Source organism: Ovis canadensis, chromosome X, assembly GCF_042477335.2.
Source record: "Ovis canadensis isolate MfBH-ARS-UI-01 breed Bighorn chromosome X, ARS-UI_OviCan_v2, whole genome shotgun sequence".
Lineage (NCBI taxonomy): Eukaryota > Metazoa > Chordata > Mammalia > Artiodactyla > Bovidae > Ovis > Ovis canadensis.
Genome location: NC_091727.1, coordinates 134840036 through 134860683, shown reverse-complemented (window position 1 = coordinate 134860683; position 20648 = coordinate 134840036). Strand labels below are relative to the sequence as shown.

Genomic DNA, 20648 nt, shown 5'->3' with positions numbered 1-20648 from the left:
ATCATCAAATACCTAGTAAATGTTCAGATTTGGCACTATATTATCTCATAAAAGGGGCTTCCCTGGTGGCTCAGATGATAAAGAGTCTGCCTGCAGTGCGGGAGACCCGGGTTTGATCCCTGGGTCGGGAAGATCCCCTGGAGAAGGAAATGGCAACGTACTCCAGTATTCTTGCTTAGAAAATCCCATGGATGGAGGGACATGACTGAGTGACTTCACTTTTTTTCTTACCTCAAAAAGCTTGATTGTTATAGTTGGTTGGGTCAAACCAAGATTCAAGCAAGGTATACACATTGCATTTGATTAACATGTCTCTTTAGCTTCTTAATTTATAAGTACCCTTCCCTATTAATTTCTTTGTCCCTGCAGTTTTTTTTTTCACTTTTTTTATTATTTTTTTTTAATTTTAAAATCTTTAATTCTTACATGCGTTCCCACTGGTTTGTTTTCCTGTGGAGATTCTCACTTTCTGGATTTTGCTGATTGAATCTTCTTGATATCATTAAGTGTTCTTCCTCTATCCCCTGTATTTACTATGAGCTAGTAGATGTAGAGTGTTTATCAGAATCACGTTTGATTTTTGTCAAGAATGTTTTTATACACAATGTCTAATGGGCTGCCTTTTGGTGATATTAAGATTGAACCATTGATTCAGGTATCATCAGTCTCATCCACTCATTGAAAAGTTCCCTGTCAGCTTTCCACCTAATGGTTTAGCTGTCTTTGGTGATCATTGCCTAGATCCATTATTTCAGAAAGGGGTTACAGTGTAATGATATTCTAAATCTATCAGTTATTAGTGAAAATCCTTATAGAAATAACTTTTCCCTACCAGTCCTTTGATAACTTTAAGGTACTCTTACAAGAAAGGCAGGATAAATCCTTGTTTCTTTGTCCTTCCTCAAAAGATGATCAGTTAAATGTGTTTGTTTGGTACCATTATGAATCATAAATTTTTTTAGCATACTTGATATATTTCAATCTCCTACAGCTACTAGAGTTTTCCTGGTACTCAAAATATTCCATTTTTGGCCAATTGAAACCTCTTTACGTTGCTTATGAACCCTAGATGGCCCTGATAGTTCTAGAATGATATTTCTAGCACATCTAGTCCATTTTCTGTTTAGGAGCTGAAATCAGCCGTTTCTTCAAGGAATCCTTGTCTCGTTTAATGGGAAATGGTAGGGTGCTAGGTGGCTGCTTATTTATACTAAGTTGGTCATATTTCAAAGCCTCTTAAGTGGACAGTGCTAGAAAATATTTTTTAGAAAAGAAAATATATCATGAATTTATAGCGATATACCCAAATCAAATTAAAAATTAGAGTTTTTACTTAAATTCTTTGATTTTATATTTTTATCTCCTGTCTCTTACAGTAAAAACTTCAGTCATGACAACATTAGCATAATTACAGTTTACCCTTGAACAAGGTCACGGTTAGGGGTGCCAACCGCAGTGCAGTTAAAAATCCACCTCTTATCTGTGATTTTTCATCTGTGGATTCAACTAGCCGTGCATCATATAGTCCTGTAGTACAGGTTTAGTGAAAAAAAATCCTCCTATAAGTGGACCTATGAAGTTCAAACCCGTATTGTTTAAGGGTCAGCTGTACCTATTTATTCTATACAAGTCTTTATGCACAATTTCAGAACAGTTGTGCTAATATTACTAACAAATGGTTACTGAAAAGAGTTTGAGGTCTCTGTCCAGTTCTTTTTGTCAGATTATTGCGACTGTGAAGGAATTCATCTCTTTGTAGTTACATCACCAACTTGACACTTGATACATGGGTTTTTTTTTTTTCACTTTTTCCTTCTGATTGAATTCTTAAAATAATTTTATAAGATATTTACATGGTTTCAAAGTCAAACCTACAAAATGAAGGTGTATTTAGAGAGTTTTAGCTTTTACCTCTGCCCTGTTTACCCAGTTCCCTTCCTTCGTCCAAGGGTGACATTATTATTCACTTTTATTTATTTGTGAAAAATGGAAACATGTTTGTATCTTCCCCTTTCTTAGCTAAAAGGTAGCTTAATGTGAACATGGTTCTGTATCTTTAAAATTAATTAATTTTCATTGGAGGCTAATTACTTTATAATATTATAGTGGTTTTTACTATACATTGATATGAATCAGCCATGGGTGTACATGTGTTCCCCATCCTGAACCCCCCTCCCACCTCCCTCCCCATCCCATCACTCAGGGTCATCCCAGTGCACCAGCCCTGAGAACCCTGTCTCATTCATTGAACCTGGGCTGGCGATCTATTTCACATGTGATAATATACATGTTTCAATGCTATTCTCGCAAATCATTCCACCCTGTCCTTCTCCCACAGGGTCCAAAAGTCTGTTCTTTATATCTGTGTCTCTTCTGCTGTCTCACATATAGGGTCATTGTTACCATCTTCCTAAATTCCATATATATGCATTAATATACTGTATTGGTGTTTTTCTTCATGACTTACTTCACACTGTATAATAGGCTCCAGTTTCATCCACCTCATTAGAACTGATTCAAATGCATTCTTTTTAATAGCTGATTGCATTGTGTGATATTGTAATACTCTATTGTGTATATGTACCACAGCTTTCTTATCCATTCGTCTGCTGATGGACATCTAGGTTGCTTCCATGTCCTAGCTATTATAAACAGTGCTGTGATGAACATTGGGGTACACATGTCTCTTTCAATTCTGGTTTCCTCAATGTGTATGCCCAGTTTTTTTTTTCCATTTAATAATGTACTTCCTTTTTTTAAAAAAAAATAGCTGCATAGTTTTATGTAGTGTGATGAATTTTAAAACTTTTGGTTTCATTGGCTTGATTAATTACATCATTTTCTCATTGGCTTAGTTTTCTATGAACCTGTTGCTTTTTGTTTCTTGTGAGTGCTCTAAGAGCTCTGTTGAACATTCATCAATATTATCCATATGGTCAAAAACTTGAGTTTAGTTTTTTTCCCTGAAGAGCTTTCTTTCTGGAGAATCCATGCTAGGCTCCTGAGGGCTTCTGCTTGACTGTTACCTTGGGACTCCTTTTGCTGTTCTCCTCCTGTCCTTCCCCGTTTCTTAGATCCTCTGTCTTTCTGGTTTACATCCTCATTTGGCTGGAATACAACCTCCATTAGCTTCCTGAGGAAGGATGCCCAGGAATAAGAGTCTTTGCATGTCTATAAATATCTTCATTTTCCTGACATGTGATTGAGAGTTTTTCTAGATTTCAAATTCTAGATTTGAATCATTTTCCTTTATAAATTTGAAGACATGGTTTCATTGTCATCTGACTGCTAGTGTGGTGTAAATCTAAATGCTGCTTGAAGTTCTATTTCTTTGTAGATAATCTCTCCCCTCTTTTTCTGTCTAGAAACTTTTAGGAAATCTCTTTATCCCTGAAACTTCATGACCATGTGGCTCTTCTTTCACTCGTGGTGGGCACTTTGTAGCCTTTGTTAACCTGGAAGCTACTACTTTCAGATGTAGGGAGTTTTCCTGTGTTATTTCTTTAAATATTTTTTATTTTTATTTTTTGTCCATGCCACTCAGCTCATGGGATCTTAATTCCCTGACCAGGGGTTGAACCCTGGCCTCTGCAGTGAAACTGCCAAGTCCTAACCACTGGACTGCCAGGGAATTCCCTATTTTTATTTTTTGAAGTATAGTTGATTTACAGTGTTGTATTAGTTTCAGGTATACAGCAAACTGATTCAGTTATACATATATATTCTTTATCATATTCTTTTCCTTTATAGGTTATTATAAAATATTTACTATAGTTCCTTGTACTATATAGCAGATCCTTGTTGCTTATCTATTATATATATAGTAGTGTGTATAAGTTAATTCCAAACTCCTAGTTTATCCCTCCCCCAATCCTTCCCCTTAGATAAGTTTGTTTTTATATCTGTGACTCTTTCTATTTTGTAAATAAGCTAGATTGTGTCATTTCTTTGAGATTCTGCATATAAGTGATAGCATATTATATTTATCTTTTTTCTGTCTGATTTAATATGGTAGTCTCTAAGCTTATTCTGGAATGTGAAGTCAAATGGGCCTTAGGAAGCATCACTAAGAACAAAGCTAGTGGAGGTGATGGAATTCCAGTTGAGCTATTTCAAATCCTAAAAGATGATGCTGTGAAAGTGCTGCACTCAATATGCCAACAAATTTGGAGAACTCAGCAGTGACCACAGGACTGGAAAAGGTCAGTTTTTATTCCAATCCAAAGAAAGGTAGTGCCAAAGAATGCTCAAACTACCACACAATTGCACTCATTTCACACGCTAGTAAAGTAATGCTTAAAATTCTCCAAGCCAGGCTTCAGCAATACGTGAACCATGAACTTCCAGATGTTCAAGCTGGTTATAGAAAAGGTAAAGGAACCAGAGATCAAATTGCCAACATCCGATGGATCATGGAAAAAGCAAGAGAGTTCCAGAAAAACATCTATTTCTGCTTTATTGACACAGCCTTTGACTGTGTGGATCACAATACACTGTGGAAAATTCTGAAAGAGATGGGAATACCAGACCTCCTGACCTGCCTCTTGAGAAACCTATATGCAGGTCAAGAAGCAACAGTTAGAACTGGACATGGAACAACAGACTGGTTCCAAATAGGAAAAGGAGTACGCCAAGGCTGTATATTGTCACCCTGCTTATTTAACTTCTATGCAGAGTACATAATGAGAAATGCTGGGCTGGAGGAAGTACAGGCTGGAATCAAGATTGCTGGGAGAAATATCAATAACCTCAGATCTGCAGATTTGCCACCCTTATGGCAGAAAGTGAAGAGGAACTAAAGAGCCTCTTGATGAAAGTGAAAGAGGAGAGTGAAAAAGTTTGCTTAAAGCTCAACATTCAGAAAATGAAGATCATGGCATCTGGTCCCATGACTTCATGGCAGATAGATGGGGAAACAGTGGAAACAATGGCTGACTTTATTTTTCTGGGCTCCAAAATCACTGCAAATGGTGATTGCAGCCATGAAATTAAAAGACTCTTACTCCTTGGAAGGAAAGTTATGATGAACCTAGACAGCATATTGAAAAGCAGAGACATTACTTTGCCAACAAAGGTCCATCTAGTCAAGGCTGTTGTTTTTCTAGTGGTCATGTATGGATGTAAGAGTTGGATTATAAAGAAAGCTGAGCACCAAAGAATTGATGCTTTTGAACTGTGGTGTTGGAGAAGATTCTTGAGAGTCCCTTGGACTGCAAGGAGATCCAACCAGTCCATTCTAGAGGAAATCAGTCCTGAATATTCATTGGAAAGACTGATGTTGAAGCTGAAACTCCAATACTCTGGCCACCTGATGTGAAGAGCTGACTCATTTGAAAAGACCCTGATGCTGGGAAGGATTGAAGGCAGGAGGAGAAGGGGACGACAAAGGATGAGATGATTGGATGGCATCACCGACTCAATGGACGTGGGTTTGAGTGAACTCCAAGAGTTGGTGATGGACAGGGTGGCCTGGTGTGCTGCAGTTCATGGGGTCGCAAGGAGTCGCACATGACTGAGTGACTGAACTGAACTAGGGTTATCCCTGTTGCTGCAAATGGCATTATTGTATTCTTTTTTTAATGACTGAATAGCATTACATTGTATACATGTATATATCGTATCTTTATCCACTCATCTGTTGATGAACATTTGGATTGCGTCCATGTCTTGGCTATTGTAAATAATGCTGCTATGGACACTGGGGTGCATGTATATTTTCAAATTATAGTTTTATCCAGATATGTGCCCAGGAGTAGGGTTGCTGAATCATATAGAAACTCTATTTTTAGTCTTTTAAGGAATCTCCATACTGTTTTCCATAGTGATTGCACCAATCATTCCTCCAACAATGTAGTAGGGTTTCCTTTTCTCTACACTGTGTCCAGCATTTACTATTTGTAGATTTTTTGATGATGGGCATTCTGACTGGTGTGATATATTATTATTTGAATTATCTCCTTTCTCTCATTTTATATGTTCTCTCTATACTGCTTATTATTTAGACTTTGGACTTCACAAATTAATCCTGTAGTCTGCTACTCTCTCTTCTATTTGCCATCTCTTTCCCCTTTTGTTCTTTTCATGAAAATTTCTTGACATAAACGCCAACATTTTTATTGTTTTTTCTACTACCTTTTAATTTTCAAAAGCTTTTCTTGTTCTCTCATTGTTCCTTTTGTATAGCATCTTCTTTTTTTTAGTAATATATGTATATATGTGTGTGTGTATATATATATATATATATATATATATTGTTGTTGTTGTTCAGTTGCCAAGTCATGTCCGACTCTTTGTGACTCCATGGAAGCATGCCAGGCTTCCCTGCCCCTCACCATCTCTTGGAGTTTGCCCAAGTTCATGTCCATATATATACATATATATAAATATATATATTTTGCTTTTTTCCCCTGTTCACTGAATTATCTGCTTCCTTTAGGAATATATTTTTCCTGTTTGTTTTGGGCACTGTCTTTTGCAATGGAGGCTTTAATCAAATAGCTGGTTGGTATTTGCCTGACTTCATATTTTAAAATGAGGCCTTTAAAAATTGATTGGCAATTCATCTTGAATGGGCTTGTTGATTCTTGGCTTCACTGCTGGTGCTTATGGGTGGGGGCCCAGGTCTCTGTCTTGGGAGATCATTACTTTGAGACTTTTCAGTTTCTTGAGAGAATTTATATTGAATGTTCTTTTTTTAATTTAATTTTATTTATTTTCATTGGAGGCTAATTACTTTACAATATTGTATTGGTTCTGCCACACATCAACATGAATCCACCAGATGTATATTGAATTTTCCAGTGTCCATTGCTCTGCCACCACTCTGCCTGGTATTGCCAAATTCCGAGCTTTTATGTGTTCATTTTCTCCTGAGGAAAAAAGAATCCCCAATCTCCTGCTATAGAAGGATAGAGGTTTTTGGTAGGATGAGGTTACTTACCAGTTCTATGTCCAGACTTTCAACTAAATCCTGTGTTTAGCTCTATACCTTATTCCACCTCTGCCTCCTACAATACCTTGCACTTCAAGTTTCAGTCTTTCCAGCTTGTGTGGAGCAGATAAGCTTTATGTCTCATCAGATCCCCCTTTGTAGGTAGTCCAGATGTAGCTTCCTTCATCTTGCTAAGTCAGTTGCCACTACAGTCTGCTTTGCATCTTTTAAAACTTTATTTAGTTTGCTCTTGTTGTCTTCTCTCCCATTATCTCTGTTCTTTCTTTCATTTATTCATTCAACAAGTTCAGTTGAGTACCAAGTGCCAGGCACTGTTCTGGATACTTAGGATATAATAATGAAGAAAATATCCCTTCCCTTGTGGAACTTATGTTTTAGTAGGGGGAGACAGATTTTAAAAAATAATAAAGTAAATTATATAATATATTAGAAAGTGATAAGTATGGCTGTGGTCTGAATGTTTATATCCCTCCAAATTTTATATGTTGAAATCTTAACCCTCAGGGTAATAGTATTAGGAGGGTGGAGCCTTTGGGGGTTACTTAGATCATGAAAATGGAGTTCTCATGAAAGAAATTGTGCCCTTATAAAAGAAGCCCCAAAGACTAGGTTGTCCCGTCTGCCATGTGAGGTTACAGTGAAAATACAGCCATCAGTGAGGAAACTGTCAGCAGACACTGAATCTGCCAGTATCTTCAGTTTGGATTTCCCAGTCTCCAGAGCTGAGAAATTTTTGTTCTTTATAAGTCACTTAGTTTATGGTGATTTTGTTTTAGCAGTCCAGACAGACTAAGATAAATGCCATGGGAAGCCTACAGCAGGATAAGGAGGATGAGAATTCATAGGTTTGGAGGAAATGTGGGTTGTAGTTTTAAATGGGATCAAGGCAGGCTTCATTGAGAAGCCTGAATACTTGGCATATATACTGATACTGATACTTGACTAAATCAGTTTTCAACTAGGTATGTTAGTTGCCTAAAATGGGTAGCCCTTTCCTTCTCCAGGGGACCTTCCTGACCGAGGGATCAAATCCAGGTCTTCCAAGTTGCAGGCAGATTCTTTACCATCTTTTATTTTTTCATAGGAAACATTTAGCAGTGTTAGAGAAATTTTTGGCTGTCACCACTGGGGGGTGGTTGGGCAGTGCTGCTGTTATCTGTTTAGTTAGTAGAGGCCAAGGATGCTGTTAAACATCCTGCAATGCAAGGAATTGGCGATAACGCCAAGGTTGGGAAGCTTTGGAATTAAGACTTAAAGGAAGTGAGGGTATCTGCCATGTGGAGGTGAGGGAAGACCATTCTAGGGAAAGAGAACAGCCATGGCAAAAGCCCTAAGGTAGGAGTGTGGCATGCTTTCTGGGGGAACTGAAAGTACACCCAGAAGAGGAACAGCAGATGAGGTAAGATGATTAATATGGGCCAGAACATGTAGTACCTTAGAGGTCGTTGTGGGGACTTTGGCTTTTATTCTGAGCTATTGGAAGTTGGTGGGTCAAGATGAGGACTGCGAATTAACCATAGGGACCATTAGTGACTGCAGCAGAAGCTGTTTTGGTGGAGCAGTGGGGACCTGATTCAAGTGGGTGAACAGGAAGTGAGGAATGGGAGGCAGTGAGTATAGACAGTTCTTTTGAGAGTTTTGATTCAAGGAGGAACAGAGATGGAACAGTGGCTGGTGGGGAAAGTGGGGTCAAGAAGGTTACTTTTCTTTTTAAAGGTAGGAGAGTAAGAAAGGCATGCTTGTATATTGATGGGAATGATCCCGTAGTGAGGGGTGAAAATGATGCAGGAGAGAAAGAAGGGAGAATTGGTGGAGCAATGAGTTTAAAGAAGTTTATGTTTTTTATTCCTGTTTCATTTTAGTGGGATTTTTAAGAGGAATAGTCTGTTATTTTAACCAAAAGGCCCTTTTACTCTTAACACAATATTTTATTGAGGTGTAATTGACATGCAGCATTGCATAAGTTTAGGGTGTACAGTGTGTTGATTTGATGCATTTATGCAGTTGACCCTTGAACAACACAGGGATTGGGCACTGACATTCTGCAGTTGAAAATCCACCTATAACTTTATAGTCAGCCCTCCATATCCTTGGTTTTCCCATATCTGTGGTTCCAGATCTCGAGTTCAACTAACCCCAGATTAAAATAACCACAGATAGTATAGTACTTCTTTATTGAAAAAAATCCACATGTAAGTGGACTCACATAGTTCAAACCCATGTTGTTCAAGGGTCAACTGTATATTGTAATATGAAACTTGGCATTCCCACGTAAGAATAAGAGTTTCAGCCTCTATTTTGTAAATAAACAAACCAAGGCCTTGGCTCATACAGTGGAGAAGCTGTATTTCATATTTACTTACCTATTATCTTCCAGGTCAGATTCAGCTTTTCAGTTCCCATCCTTCTAGGACCTCAACGACATTTGAATTTTGCCTCCAGAAAACCAGCAAGTAAACAGCAGTTGAACCAGTCTTTTTTTTTTTTTAACAATTTAAAAAAATATTTATTTTTTGTCTGCATTGGATCTTAGTTGCAATTCGTGGGCTCTTCATTGCATCATGCCGGCTCAGTAGTGTGGCGCTTGGGTTTAGTTGCCATGTGGCATGTGGGACACTGGTTCCCCAACCAGGGATTGAACCTATGTCCCCTTAATTGGAAGGTGAATTCTTAACCATGAGGCTACCAGGGAAGTCCCTGAACCAGTCTTTCTTTAAATCACCAAATTCAAAATTTGGGAAAATATGTTCAGTATAGTTAAGCATCTTATGTTGCATTTATATGAAATTATAGCAAAAGTAATCAAGTTCACCCTTAATTGATTTTTACCCTTTCAGGCAGTACTGGTTTCTGGTGTAACTCTCCTTTCCATGCACAATTTTGGGTTTGTTTGAAAATAGAGTGGACCCCAAACACGTGTATTATGAAAACAAGAGGACCTAGTAAATCAGATAATGTGTCCTGTTGTAGCAACTGGCTTTTGTTTGAAGATTGGCTTTAAGAATTTTTGATATCTCAACAACTCAATCAGGATTGCTTTTGACCTGTGTTTACCAGGACAAAATGAAGGATCTGACTAAGCTGTGGTATAGTTGGTACCTGGTTACGTGAAGAAATACAGAAACAATGGGCTTACATTAGGAGGTTATAATAAAAATGGAATTATAGCAGCTTAGTAGTATATTAGGAATTGCTGCCAGGAAGAATTCACAGAAATGGAAGATTATTGTATGCCACATTATGCATACAATAAACTGAGATTCTACATAGAAATACCTTTCCTGTTCTTTCATACCTTCTCTCAATAATAATTATTGAGCACCTGTTGTATGCTAGACTCAGGGTACAATTCTGTGTCTTCATGGAGCATACTGTTTGAGCTACAATGGATAGGATCCCTCTGTGAGGTCATAGGCAGGAATCATATTTCTTATATCACTGCATTAGTTTGCTAGGGGCGCCATAACAAAATAGTGCACAGACCAGGTGGCTTAAACAACATAAACTTGTTTTCTCATAGTTCTGGAGGCTGGAAGTGCCCAGATCAATGTGTCAGCAGGTTTGGTTTCTTTGGAGGCCTCTTTACTTGGCTTTCAGATGGCTGCCTTTCTGCTGTGTTCTCATGTGGCCTTTCCTCTGTGCACGTGTGCATCCCCAATGTCTCTGTGTATCCAAATTTCCTTTTCGTATGGAGATAACAGTCAGATTAGATTAGGGCCTACCCTAATTGCCTCCTTTTAACTTAATCACGTCTTTAAAGGCCCTATTTCCAAACATAGTCACATTCTGATGTATTCAGGGTTAGGACTTCAATGTATGAATCCAAGGGAGACACAGTTTAGCTCATAATACTGTATCCTCTGGACCCTCAAAATTCATGTTCTTCTCATATGCAGATACAATCATGCCCATCCCAGCAGCCTAAAATTCTTAACCCATTCCAGCATCAATTCTTAAGTCCTAAATCTTATCTAAATGAAATATGGATGAGAGATACCCATCAAAGTATAAGTCATCCTGGGCTTCCCAGGTGGCTGGACAGAGGAGCCTGGCAGGCTGTAGTCCATGGGGTCACAAAGAGTTGGATACAACTGAGCAACTGAGCATGCATGTGCAGCCCAGGAAGCCCTCACTTACATTGGGCTTCCCAGCTGGCATACTGGTAAAGAATCTGCCTGCAATGCAGGAGATGGGGATTTGATCCCTGGGTTGGGAAGATGCCCTGGAGTAAGAAATAGCAACCCTGTCCAGTTTTCTTGCCTGGAAAATTTCATGGACAGAGGAGCCTGGCAGGCTGCAGTCCATGTGGTCACAAAGAGTTGGACATGACTAAGTGAGCGCACACACACATAATTCATCCTAAGACAGAATTTCTCTATACCTGTGAACCTGTGAAACGGAACAAGTTAACTGCTTCCCATGGGAAGCAGAGGATAGTCATTCCCATTCCAAAAGGAACAAATTGGAAACAAGAAAGGGGTCACAGGTCCCAAGCAAGTTTGAAGCCTAGCAGGAAATTCCATTTTAAGGCTCGAGAATAATCCTCTTTGGGTTAATACTGTCCTCCAGGCTCACTGGTGTGGTGGGCCCACTCGGGTGGCAGCCTTGCCGACTGAAACCACCGGGGTTCAGACACCCTAATGGCCTCATTTTAATCTCTTTAAAGACCTCATCTTCAAATCTAGTCACATTCTGAGGTACTGAGGGTTCAACATTTGAATTAAAGGGGAGGGATGTATTTTAGCCCATAGCAGTCACTCAGCATGAGTAATCAGCTGTCAAACTTTGTTAGTTTTGCCTGGTTTATAATACTGTTTTCTTCCAGTACTATGAAGTATTCCTTTGACAGTCCCCATTGGGGCCCTGCCTTCTGTTTCATGAAGGTGGGTACTGGCGTGAGCTCACAGTCTGCACCAATAGCCAAGGGCACACAATGGCCATCATCATTTTTTATCCCCAGGAATTAATGCAGAGACTCAAGGAATGACAAGGGGCAGCTTCTATAGTAATCCTTACTATCAGTATGCTGTAGTTGGTGTTGAGAGGTTTCAGGGTAAATAGCAGATACAAAGCATCCATGGAATGTTTGTATGCGTTAGAAGGGTTAGGGATGATGATGAGGAGGAGGTGGCCAGGATTCTCTTAACTATGCTGCTGACATAATCAAACCAAAGGGACAGGCTCCCTTACCAAGTTAGTTATCATGGAAGGACTCCTAAGGTTTTTCACAAGAACTTTGCCCATGGAAGTTATTAAGTGCTCTACCAAATTCAAAAAGCCAATTTAATAGAGACTAGAATATAGAGCTTCTCCAGTGGCTCAGATGGTAAAAAATCCACCTGCAATGCAGGAGACTTGGATTTGATCCCTAAGTCTAGAAGATCCCCTGGAGAAGGAAATGGCAACACACTCCAATATTCTTGCCTGGAGAATTCCATGGACAGAGGAGCCTGGAGGGCTACAGTCCAAGGGGTCGCAAAGAGTCAGACGTGACTGAGAGACTAATACTTTCACTTTTTTTTTTCAAAATATGGTCAGAATTTCATAATCCACATAATACTTTTACATTTGTAATACACTTAGAACGTTCAAACATTCCAACATGAAAACATTCTTATGTGATCATCTCAAGTAATTTGTGAAGTAGACTAGAGAAGGAGAGGGTGGCATAGAGGTACCTGAGGTTAAAGGGCCAGTAAATGCCAAGAGCCAACTCATTGGAAAAGACCCCGATACTGGGAAAGATTGAGGGCAGGAGGAGAAGGGGGTGACAGAGGATGAGATGGTTGGATAGGATCATCAAATCGATGGACATGAGTTAGAGCAAGCTCTGGGGGATGGTGAAGAACAGGGAAGGCTGGCATACTGTGGTCCATGGGGTTGCAGAGTTGGACACGACTTAAGAGACTAACAACAACAGAATAGCAAGGCTAAGGCTTGAACCTACACCACTGATTCCTGGCATTTTAGCTCTATAGCTCAAACATTGCTTATTATCGTATGTCCTGGTGTCAAGCTAATGGATAGGGCTCTCTGTAGTGATAACAAGAATTTTAAAACATTTGGAACTCGAAGAAAGGATTTAGTTACTATGGTCATTCTCTTCCATGCCCTTTCTTTCCTTTCTCCTAGGATGCATGTCTTCTGAGATGGCATTTGGATGGGTGGGTGGGATATTTGAAACAGAGAAGTATGAAGCGAATTGAAAGGTCATTGTTTACTTGAGATGGAACAAAAACTTAGTTTAGCTCCTTGGTTACAACAAGAATAAGCGTCACAGTTTCTTTAGAGAATTATTAAAGATGCTCAAACCAGAGAAAGTGCCATGTCTATGGCACTTTAGGATTTGTCAAAACCCAATAAGTAAAGCAGTGCTTCTGCTGAAATGGGAAAATAACATTTTTTTTGGTTCTACAGAACATTGCTTTATGTTAAGTGTTATTTATAATAGGATTTGAGAAATGTACCTTCTTGTCTGACTGCTGCATGGCTGATTACCATAGAGCTTGGAGAGAAAATTATCAGAGATGAGTTTTTCTTGACTCCTGATTTTGTGCTGTGGGCATGAGGAGCTCTCTGTTCAGGAGGAGCTCTCTGTTCAGAAGGAAGCTGTAAAGGAGTTTTTCACCAAAGGGCCAGGGGCAGTCTGTGACTTAACATCACTTTACTTCCAGGAAAGGTAAACCTGGGATAGCCCCACAGCAAGCCAGAGGCTGATGGCTTGCTATATTCTGGATTGTGGATTAGTGAGGCAGAGCTGCTGATGGCTGAGTGCCTGCACGCACCTCCATCCCCTGAGAGGGGAACACCAGCAGAGCTCTCCAGGCCATGCCACGGAGGCTTCGTCTCCTAGCTGAGATGCTGGGGGCTCCTTCTCCAGCCATCCACAGAGATAGGTTGGCCTGCCATTCCAAAGGGCTGTCTTCTTTTATTCTTTTGTAGCACAACGACCCACTGCAGCCATCAGCAGTCTCTCTACTAGTTCCTCTTTGGGGATCCCCACATCTTTGAAGATCTCCTAGGCTTGAAGATCTGCATGTCTCCCGATGCCTTTTTCCAGGTCAACACTGCTGGTGCAGAGATGCTGTATCGGACTGTGGGCGAGCTGAGGGGAGTGAACTCTAACACCATCCTCCTCAACGTCTGCTGTGGAACTGGCAAGTGGCAGCCCAGGGCAGAATCTGCATGCAGCTTATCTCCCTAACACCATCCATCCTGCACCCAGGGCCCTTGCAGACTGGGAGGTTGTAGTAGTGGTGTAGGCATAAGCTCACTGGTCTTATACCCTAAAATACCCTCCTCTTATTCTCTCCTACTTCTTCAGGTGTGATCGGCCTCTCTAGCCCAGTATGCCTCCTAGGTCCTTGGGATTGAGTTGGTGGAGCAGGCAGCAGAGGATGCCAGGTGGACAGCAGCCTTACCTTCTGCTTACCTTCTGGGGAGAAATTTAAGAGTTGTTGTTGTTCCTCTGCCATGGGAAAGAGCATGCGCTGTATCCACGACTGTGGGGAGGAAGGGAAAGTATTCTGGAATGGTCAGAGTTGGATCCTGATGGTTTTCCAAAAGAGGTCCCAATAACTAATCCCCCCCTTTTTTAAATTGAAGTATAGTTGATTTATGTGATGTGAGTGAAAGTCGCTCAGTTGTGTCCGACTCTTTGTGACCCCATGTGCTGCAGCCCACCAGGCTCCTCTGTCCATGGAATTCTCTGGGCAAGAATACTGGAGTGGGTTGCCATTTCCTTCTCTAATAGTTGATTTATAGTGTTGTGTTAGTTTCAGGTGTACAGCAAAATGATTCATATATATATATATATTCTTTTTCAGATTATTTTCCCTTATAAGTTATTACGAAATATTGAGTGTAGTTCCCTGTCCTAAACAATAGGTCCTTGTTGGTTACCTAGTTTATATATATAATAGTATGTATCTGTTAATTTATCCCTCCTGAATTTATCCCAAACTCCTAATTTATCCCTCCTGAATCATTCTTTTTTTCTATCCAGAAAAAGCCTAAAGAAAGGAATAAGCCTAGTTGATAGAAAGGGAACTTGGCAAAGCTTTAAAATAAAAAAGCCTTCTTGACATTAGACTTACGAGGCATCATAACATAATACAGTCAGTTTCAAATTATTTTTAGGAATAAGATCTTTTCTTTGAAGAAAATCTTCTGCCAAATGCAACATAGAAAAAAGATTTTCTCTCCCCCTCTACCTCACCTCCAGACAGTTCCTGAGGCTCTGTGTGAAAGCCTCCAATATAGCAGAAAGAGCACTTGAGTTATAGTCAAGGTTCTCTTCTTGGTATAGGTCCTTAAGTACTGTGTGAGTTGCTGAGCTGTAAAATAATACATCTAGTCTCTCAAGGTGAAAGTCTCACTGAGATACTGCAAGGGAAGTGCATTGGAAGAGATGAAGCAGGTCCAAAGCATTTCTTTCATTGTTAGGCAGAAATATGCTAGATCCAATGGGAAGATCCTTGGCTTCTGCATGTTTCCATAAAGCTGAAGCTCCCCACCCCCAACTGCTGGGCTTGTTCTTTTTTTGTTTGTTTGTTTATCTATTTTTATTTGAAGGATAATTGCCTTACAGTATTGTGTTGGTTTCTACCAAACATCAGCATGAATCAGCCACAGGTTTGCCCATGTCCCCTCCCACTTGAACATCCCTCTCACCTCCCTCCCTGTCCCATCCCTCTAGGTTGTTACCAAGCCCTGGTTATGGCATGTGGACCTCTCTTTTGCAGGCATCACCAACTGTGAATTCCACCCTGGTCAAGCAGAGAAGATTTTGCCACAGCTACTAAAGTCAAAGGAAGATGGGCAGTTAATTGTTGCTGTGGTGAACCCAGCCCGGGCGGGACTGTGTAAGGATGACTAGCTTTCCTGCTACAAAACAAGTTAGGCGTTTCCATGATGTCCACCAGCTTTGGTTCCTCACATCTACACCTTGGTAAGGCTGCTCTTAGTGGGCTGGCTCTGAACCTGCTTCTCCTCTTTATTCCTAACCGGTCCTGTGTGCTCACCAGTTGGGAGTTTGTGATAACCTGGACCATGATAGTTTAATTATATTAATAGCAACCTGTTTCCTCCTTCAGACTACCAGGTGGTTCAAGCCAATTGCAACTGTGGGTCCATCCACACTCTAGTTTTTGCTTCTTGCAAGCCCCATGGTGAAACCACAAGGAACATCATTGAGTGAGTCTTGACTTCATTTTCAGATTATCTTTTCCTGATGATCCTTATTGTTATGTTTATTGTGCAGATTTTGGAAAGCATAGAGAAGTGAAAAGAAAGTTAAAAGTCATTATTCTATCATTAAGCATTAGTTATGGGGCCAGATCTTGGATGCGGCAAGTAAAGCAACCCACATTGGGTATAAAATTTAAGAGGATACCCCAAATCTTAGTAATCAAGATACATTTAAAAAATTATTTATGTATTTATTTATTTTTGGCTGCACTGGGTCTTTGTTGCTACGCAGGGGCCTTCTCTTAAGACAGAGCATGAGGCTCTAGGTATGAGGGCTCAGCAATTGTGGCACACAGGCCCAGCTGCCTTGAGGCATGTAGAATCTTCCCGGACAAGGGATCGAACTGTTGTCCCCCTCATTGGCAGACAGATTCTTAACCACTGGACCACCAGGGAAATCCTCAAGAACATTTTTAATGCAATATTTAAAAAAATTAAAATTAGTCCAAAATATCTGTGAACAAAATACGAAGTTTTTTACTAAGTGAAATTCATTCCTGTGCTTGCTAAACCATGCCTTATTCATCTTACTCTAGTCCTGGCCCTACTTCCAATAAAACTTTATTTATAATAGCAGGCAGCCAGTCTGCAGGTCATAACTTTATAATTAGATTTTCCAGATTATTGTATGAAGATATCATTTGTCTTGAGTACTGAGTTTGGGGCACCGTTTTGCATTTTGCACCCACAGTGAATGCCTCCTGCCTTATTCCCAGTTCTGACCCTGGTCAATTATTTTGATCTTTGAAATGTTCTTTTCTTGTTATCTCTTTCTCTCTCTCTTTTTACATAAGTAACATAACTTCTTTGTAATATTCAAACAATATAGGTAGGCATAAAGTACAAATGAGGGAATTCCTTTGCAGTCCAGTGATTAGGACTCTGTGCTCTCACTGTCAAGGGCCCGGCTTCAGTCCCTGGTTGGAGAACTAAGATCCCACAAGCTGTATGGTGTGGCATAAATAGATAGGCAGACAGATAGATAAATTAAAGATGATATACCTAGATGACAGTACGAATTAAAAGGAAATAAATTGAGCTTTCAGGTTAGTAAGCTAGAAAAGAACAGTGACTCTAAGAAGAACCGAAGGAAGAAATCACTAACATTTTAAAATTCCAGAAAGAAATGAACTACAAAACAAAAAAAAAACCTATAGACTTCATCAAATAAGCCAGAAGGTATTACTGGAAGAAGAAAATGAAACCTATATCCAGAATATAGTCTTAAATGAGAAAAAGAGTATAACTATAGGTATGAAGACATTTTTAACATTTTAAAGAAGTACTTTGTATAACTCCCTCCTAATACTTTGAAAACCTAGGTGAAATGGAAGATTTTCAAGAAGAATGCAAATGGCTAATATGAATTCTAGAAGCTATAGTAAACTTTAACATACCAGTACTCACAGGAAAAAATTAAGAAAGTAGTTAAAGAGCTTCTTCTACCCAAAATAAAGTCATGAAGCCCATATATTTTCACACTCTTATTTCCTTCTCTTTTCTTGAATACTCTTCCAGTTGTCCTTTATTTTCATTATACAGTTTAAAAATGTTTATGTATATGTTTATGAAGATGGGACCTCAAATCACTGAGGAACAAATGAACTACTTAATAGATTAGGTGGTGGTTGACAACTGGGAAGCCCAGGCAAAAAGAAAAATGATTGGATCCATATCTCATGCTGCAGACCAGGATAAACTATAGAAGAGTTGAAGATTTAAGTGTAAAAGGAAGAAATTATAAATATACCCTAGGAAATCAGAGAATTTTAAAAAATAATCTTCAAATGTAGAAACCCTAACTATGAAAATTCAGAAGACATATAATAAAAGGTTGTTAAGTGTGGCTACGTAAAACATAATTTCGTTTCTTACACAATACACAAAAATGATTTCAAAATGGATTTAAAGAACTAAATATAAGAGCCTGAAACATGGGAGTACATCTCTTTGACCTTGGGTTAGGCGAAGCCTTCTTAGAAATAACATCAAAGACCTAAGGAACAGCTACAAGAATGTGTGTGTGTGTGTGTGTGTGTGTGTGTGTGTGTGTGTGTGTAATTGAACATCATTAAAGGTAAAAAAAAAAAAAAGCTTTTTGTGCTACAAATGATACCATCAACAAAGTGAAAAGAACCCACAGAATATCAGAATAGGAGAAAATATTTGAAAAATCATTTACCTGATAAGGGACTGGTATCCAGAAGCCAGGCACAGAAGGTCACATAGTTTATGATTTCATTTATAGGAAGTGTCCAGACTAGGCAGATCTCTAGAGACAGAAAGTAGATTTGTTGCCTAGGCCTTAGAGTCGGAGAAGGCAATGGCACCCCACTCCAGTACTCTTCCCTGGAAAATCCCATGGACGCAGGAGCCTGGTAGGCTGAAGTCCATGGGGTCGCTAGGAGTCAGACATGACTGAGTGACTTCACTTTGACTTTTTACTTTCATGCATTGGAGAAGGAAATGGCAACCCACTCCAGTGTTCTTGCCTGAAGAATCCCAGGGACGGGGGAGCCTGGTGGGCTGCCGCCTATGGGGTCGCACAGAGTCGAACACGACTGAAGCGACTTAGCAGCAGCAGCAGAAGGCCTTAGAGTGGGGCTTCCCTGGTGGCTCAGCAGTAAAGAATCTGTCTGCTAATGCAGGAGACTCGGGTTCAATCCCTTGGTCGGGAAGATCCCCTAGAGAAGGAAATGGCAGCCCACTCCAGTATTCTTGCCTGGGAAGTCCTGTGGAGAGAGGAGCCTGGTGGACTACAGTTCATGGGGTTCCAAAGAGTCAGACACGACTTAGTGACTGAACAACAACAGGGCAGAGGATCGGGGTTTTGAGGAGAAATGGGGGTGACTGCTAAGGAGTTAATGAAAATATTTCAAAATTGATTGTCGTTATAGATGCATAACCTTGTGACTATACCAAAAACCACTGAACTGAATAAATGATTATGCTTTATGGTATCTGAATTATATTGCAATGAGACAGTTTTAAAAAATCAATAACTTGCTTGATAAAAAGCATCAAAAGCAAAGAGAGGAGAAAACATACAAACTGGAAAAAATTTGCAGTTCATATCACAAAGGCTTTTTTCCTTAATTTATAATGAACTCCTGGAAAGAGATAAGAAAAAACACAATAGCCTAAAAGGAAAATGAATGCACGATATAAAAAGAAAACATAAATGTGTTTACGACCCATGAGAGGAAATTCAGTCTCTTCCATTACAGCAAAAATGCAAATTAAAACTACCCTGAGATACCATTTTTATATCTTAGATTGGCAATTTCATAAATTTGATAATATACTGTTGGCAATACTGTGGGGAAGCACAAATCCTAAAAATTTACCAATCAGAGTGTAAATTAGCACTATCTCTATGGAGGGAAATTTAGCAATATGGATTAAGATTATAAATGTATATATACCCTTTGACACAGTAATTCCATTCCTGAGGCTTTGTCCTACAAATATACTGACATACGTTGATTGATTGATTGCAATATTGTAACAGCAAATGATGAAATAGCCAAAAAGCCCCATCAGTGAGGAACTAAGTTAAATTAAATATGCTACATCCCATAAAATGGAATACCATTTTTTTGTAACTTCCTAGCCCGAGGTAACCACTAATCTACTTTGTCTTTATGGACTTGCCTATCCTGCACAATTCATACAAGTGAAGTTCTTTGCAAATGTGGTCCTTTGTATCTGACTTCTTTCTCTTAGCATGATATTTGTAAGGCTCATCTGTGTTGTAGCATGTAGCAGTACTTCGTTCCTTTTTATGGCTGCATAATATTCCATTCTATAGCTATACCACATTTTATTTATTCACTCGTGAGTTGATGGGCACTTAGGTTGTTTCATCATTTGGCTATTATGAGTAGTATTGCTATGAATATTCATGTGCAAATTTTTGTGAGAACATATGTTTTCGTTTCTCTTGGGAAGATACGTAGTAGTGGAATTGCTGGGTCATATGATACCTATTTTAACCTTTTGTGGAACTGCCAGGCTATTTCCAAAGCAGCTAGCCCATCTTATATTCCCACCAGCAGTATGTGAATGTTTCACTTTCTCTACATCCTTGTCAATTCTACTGTCTGTGTTTTTTATTATATACATCCCAGTGAGTGAGAAGTGGTATTTCCTTGTGGTTTTAATTGCATTTCCCCATGGTTAATGGTGTTAACCATGCATTTTCCTGTGGTTAATGGTGTTCAGCATTTTTTCAAGTTTGTTGGCCATTTGTATATATTCTTTGGAGACCTGTTCATTTAGATGTTTTGCCTATTTATCAGTTGGATCATCTTTTTATTATTGAGTTTTAATAATTATTTTAAAATTATAGATACAAGTTCCTTATCAGATACATGATTTGCAAAAATTCTCTACTATTGTGTGGGTTGTCTGTTTACTTTCTTTGAAGCACAAGATTATTTAATTA

At 39.3% G+C, this 20648-nt stretch overlaps 2 protein-coding genes across 2 annotated transcripts in view; both read left to right on the top strand.

Moving 5' to 3' along the window:
• TRMT2B (tRNA methyltransferase 2 homolog B) overlaps positions 1-20648 on the top strand; it is a 45003-nt gene that overhangs the window by 17849 nt on the left and 6506 nt on the right. Inside the window, 7 exon segments of the mRNA XM_070291268.1 lie at positions 11778-11921; positions 13534-13631; positions 13895-14110; positions 14276-14367; positions 15688-15816; positions 16048-16147; positions 19655-19659. Coding sequence (XP_070147369.1) covers positions 11778-11921; positions 13534-13631; positions 13895-14110; positions 14276-14367; positions 15688-15816; positions 16048-16147; positions 19655-19659 — 784 coding nt within the window.
• The window catches only part of NOX1 (NADPH oxidase 1), a 179223-nt gene continuing 174271 nt past the window's right edge, over positions 15697-20648 (top strand). The window contains exons 1-2 of the mRNA XM_070291085.1: positions 15697-15902; positions 16048-16147. The gene's annotated coding sequence lies outside the window, so the exon portion shown is untranslated. The remainder of the gene's footprint in view (positions 15903-16047; positions 16148-20648) is intronic.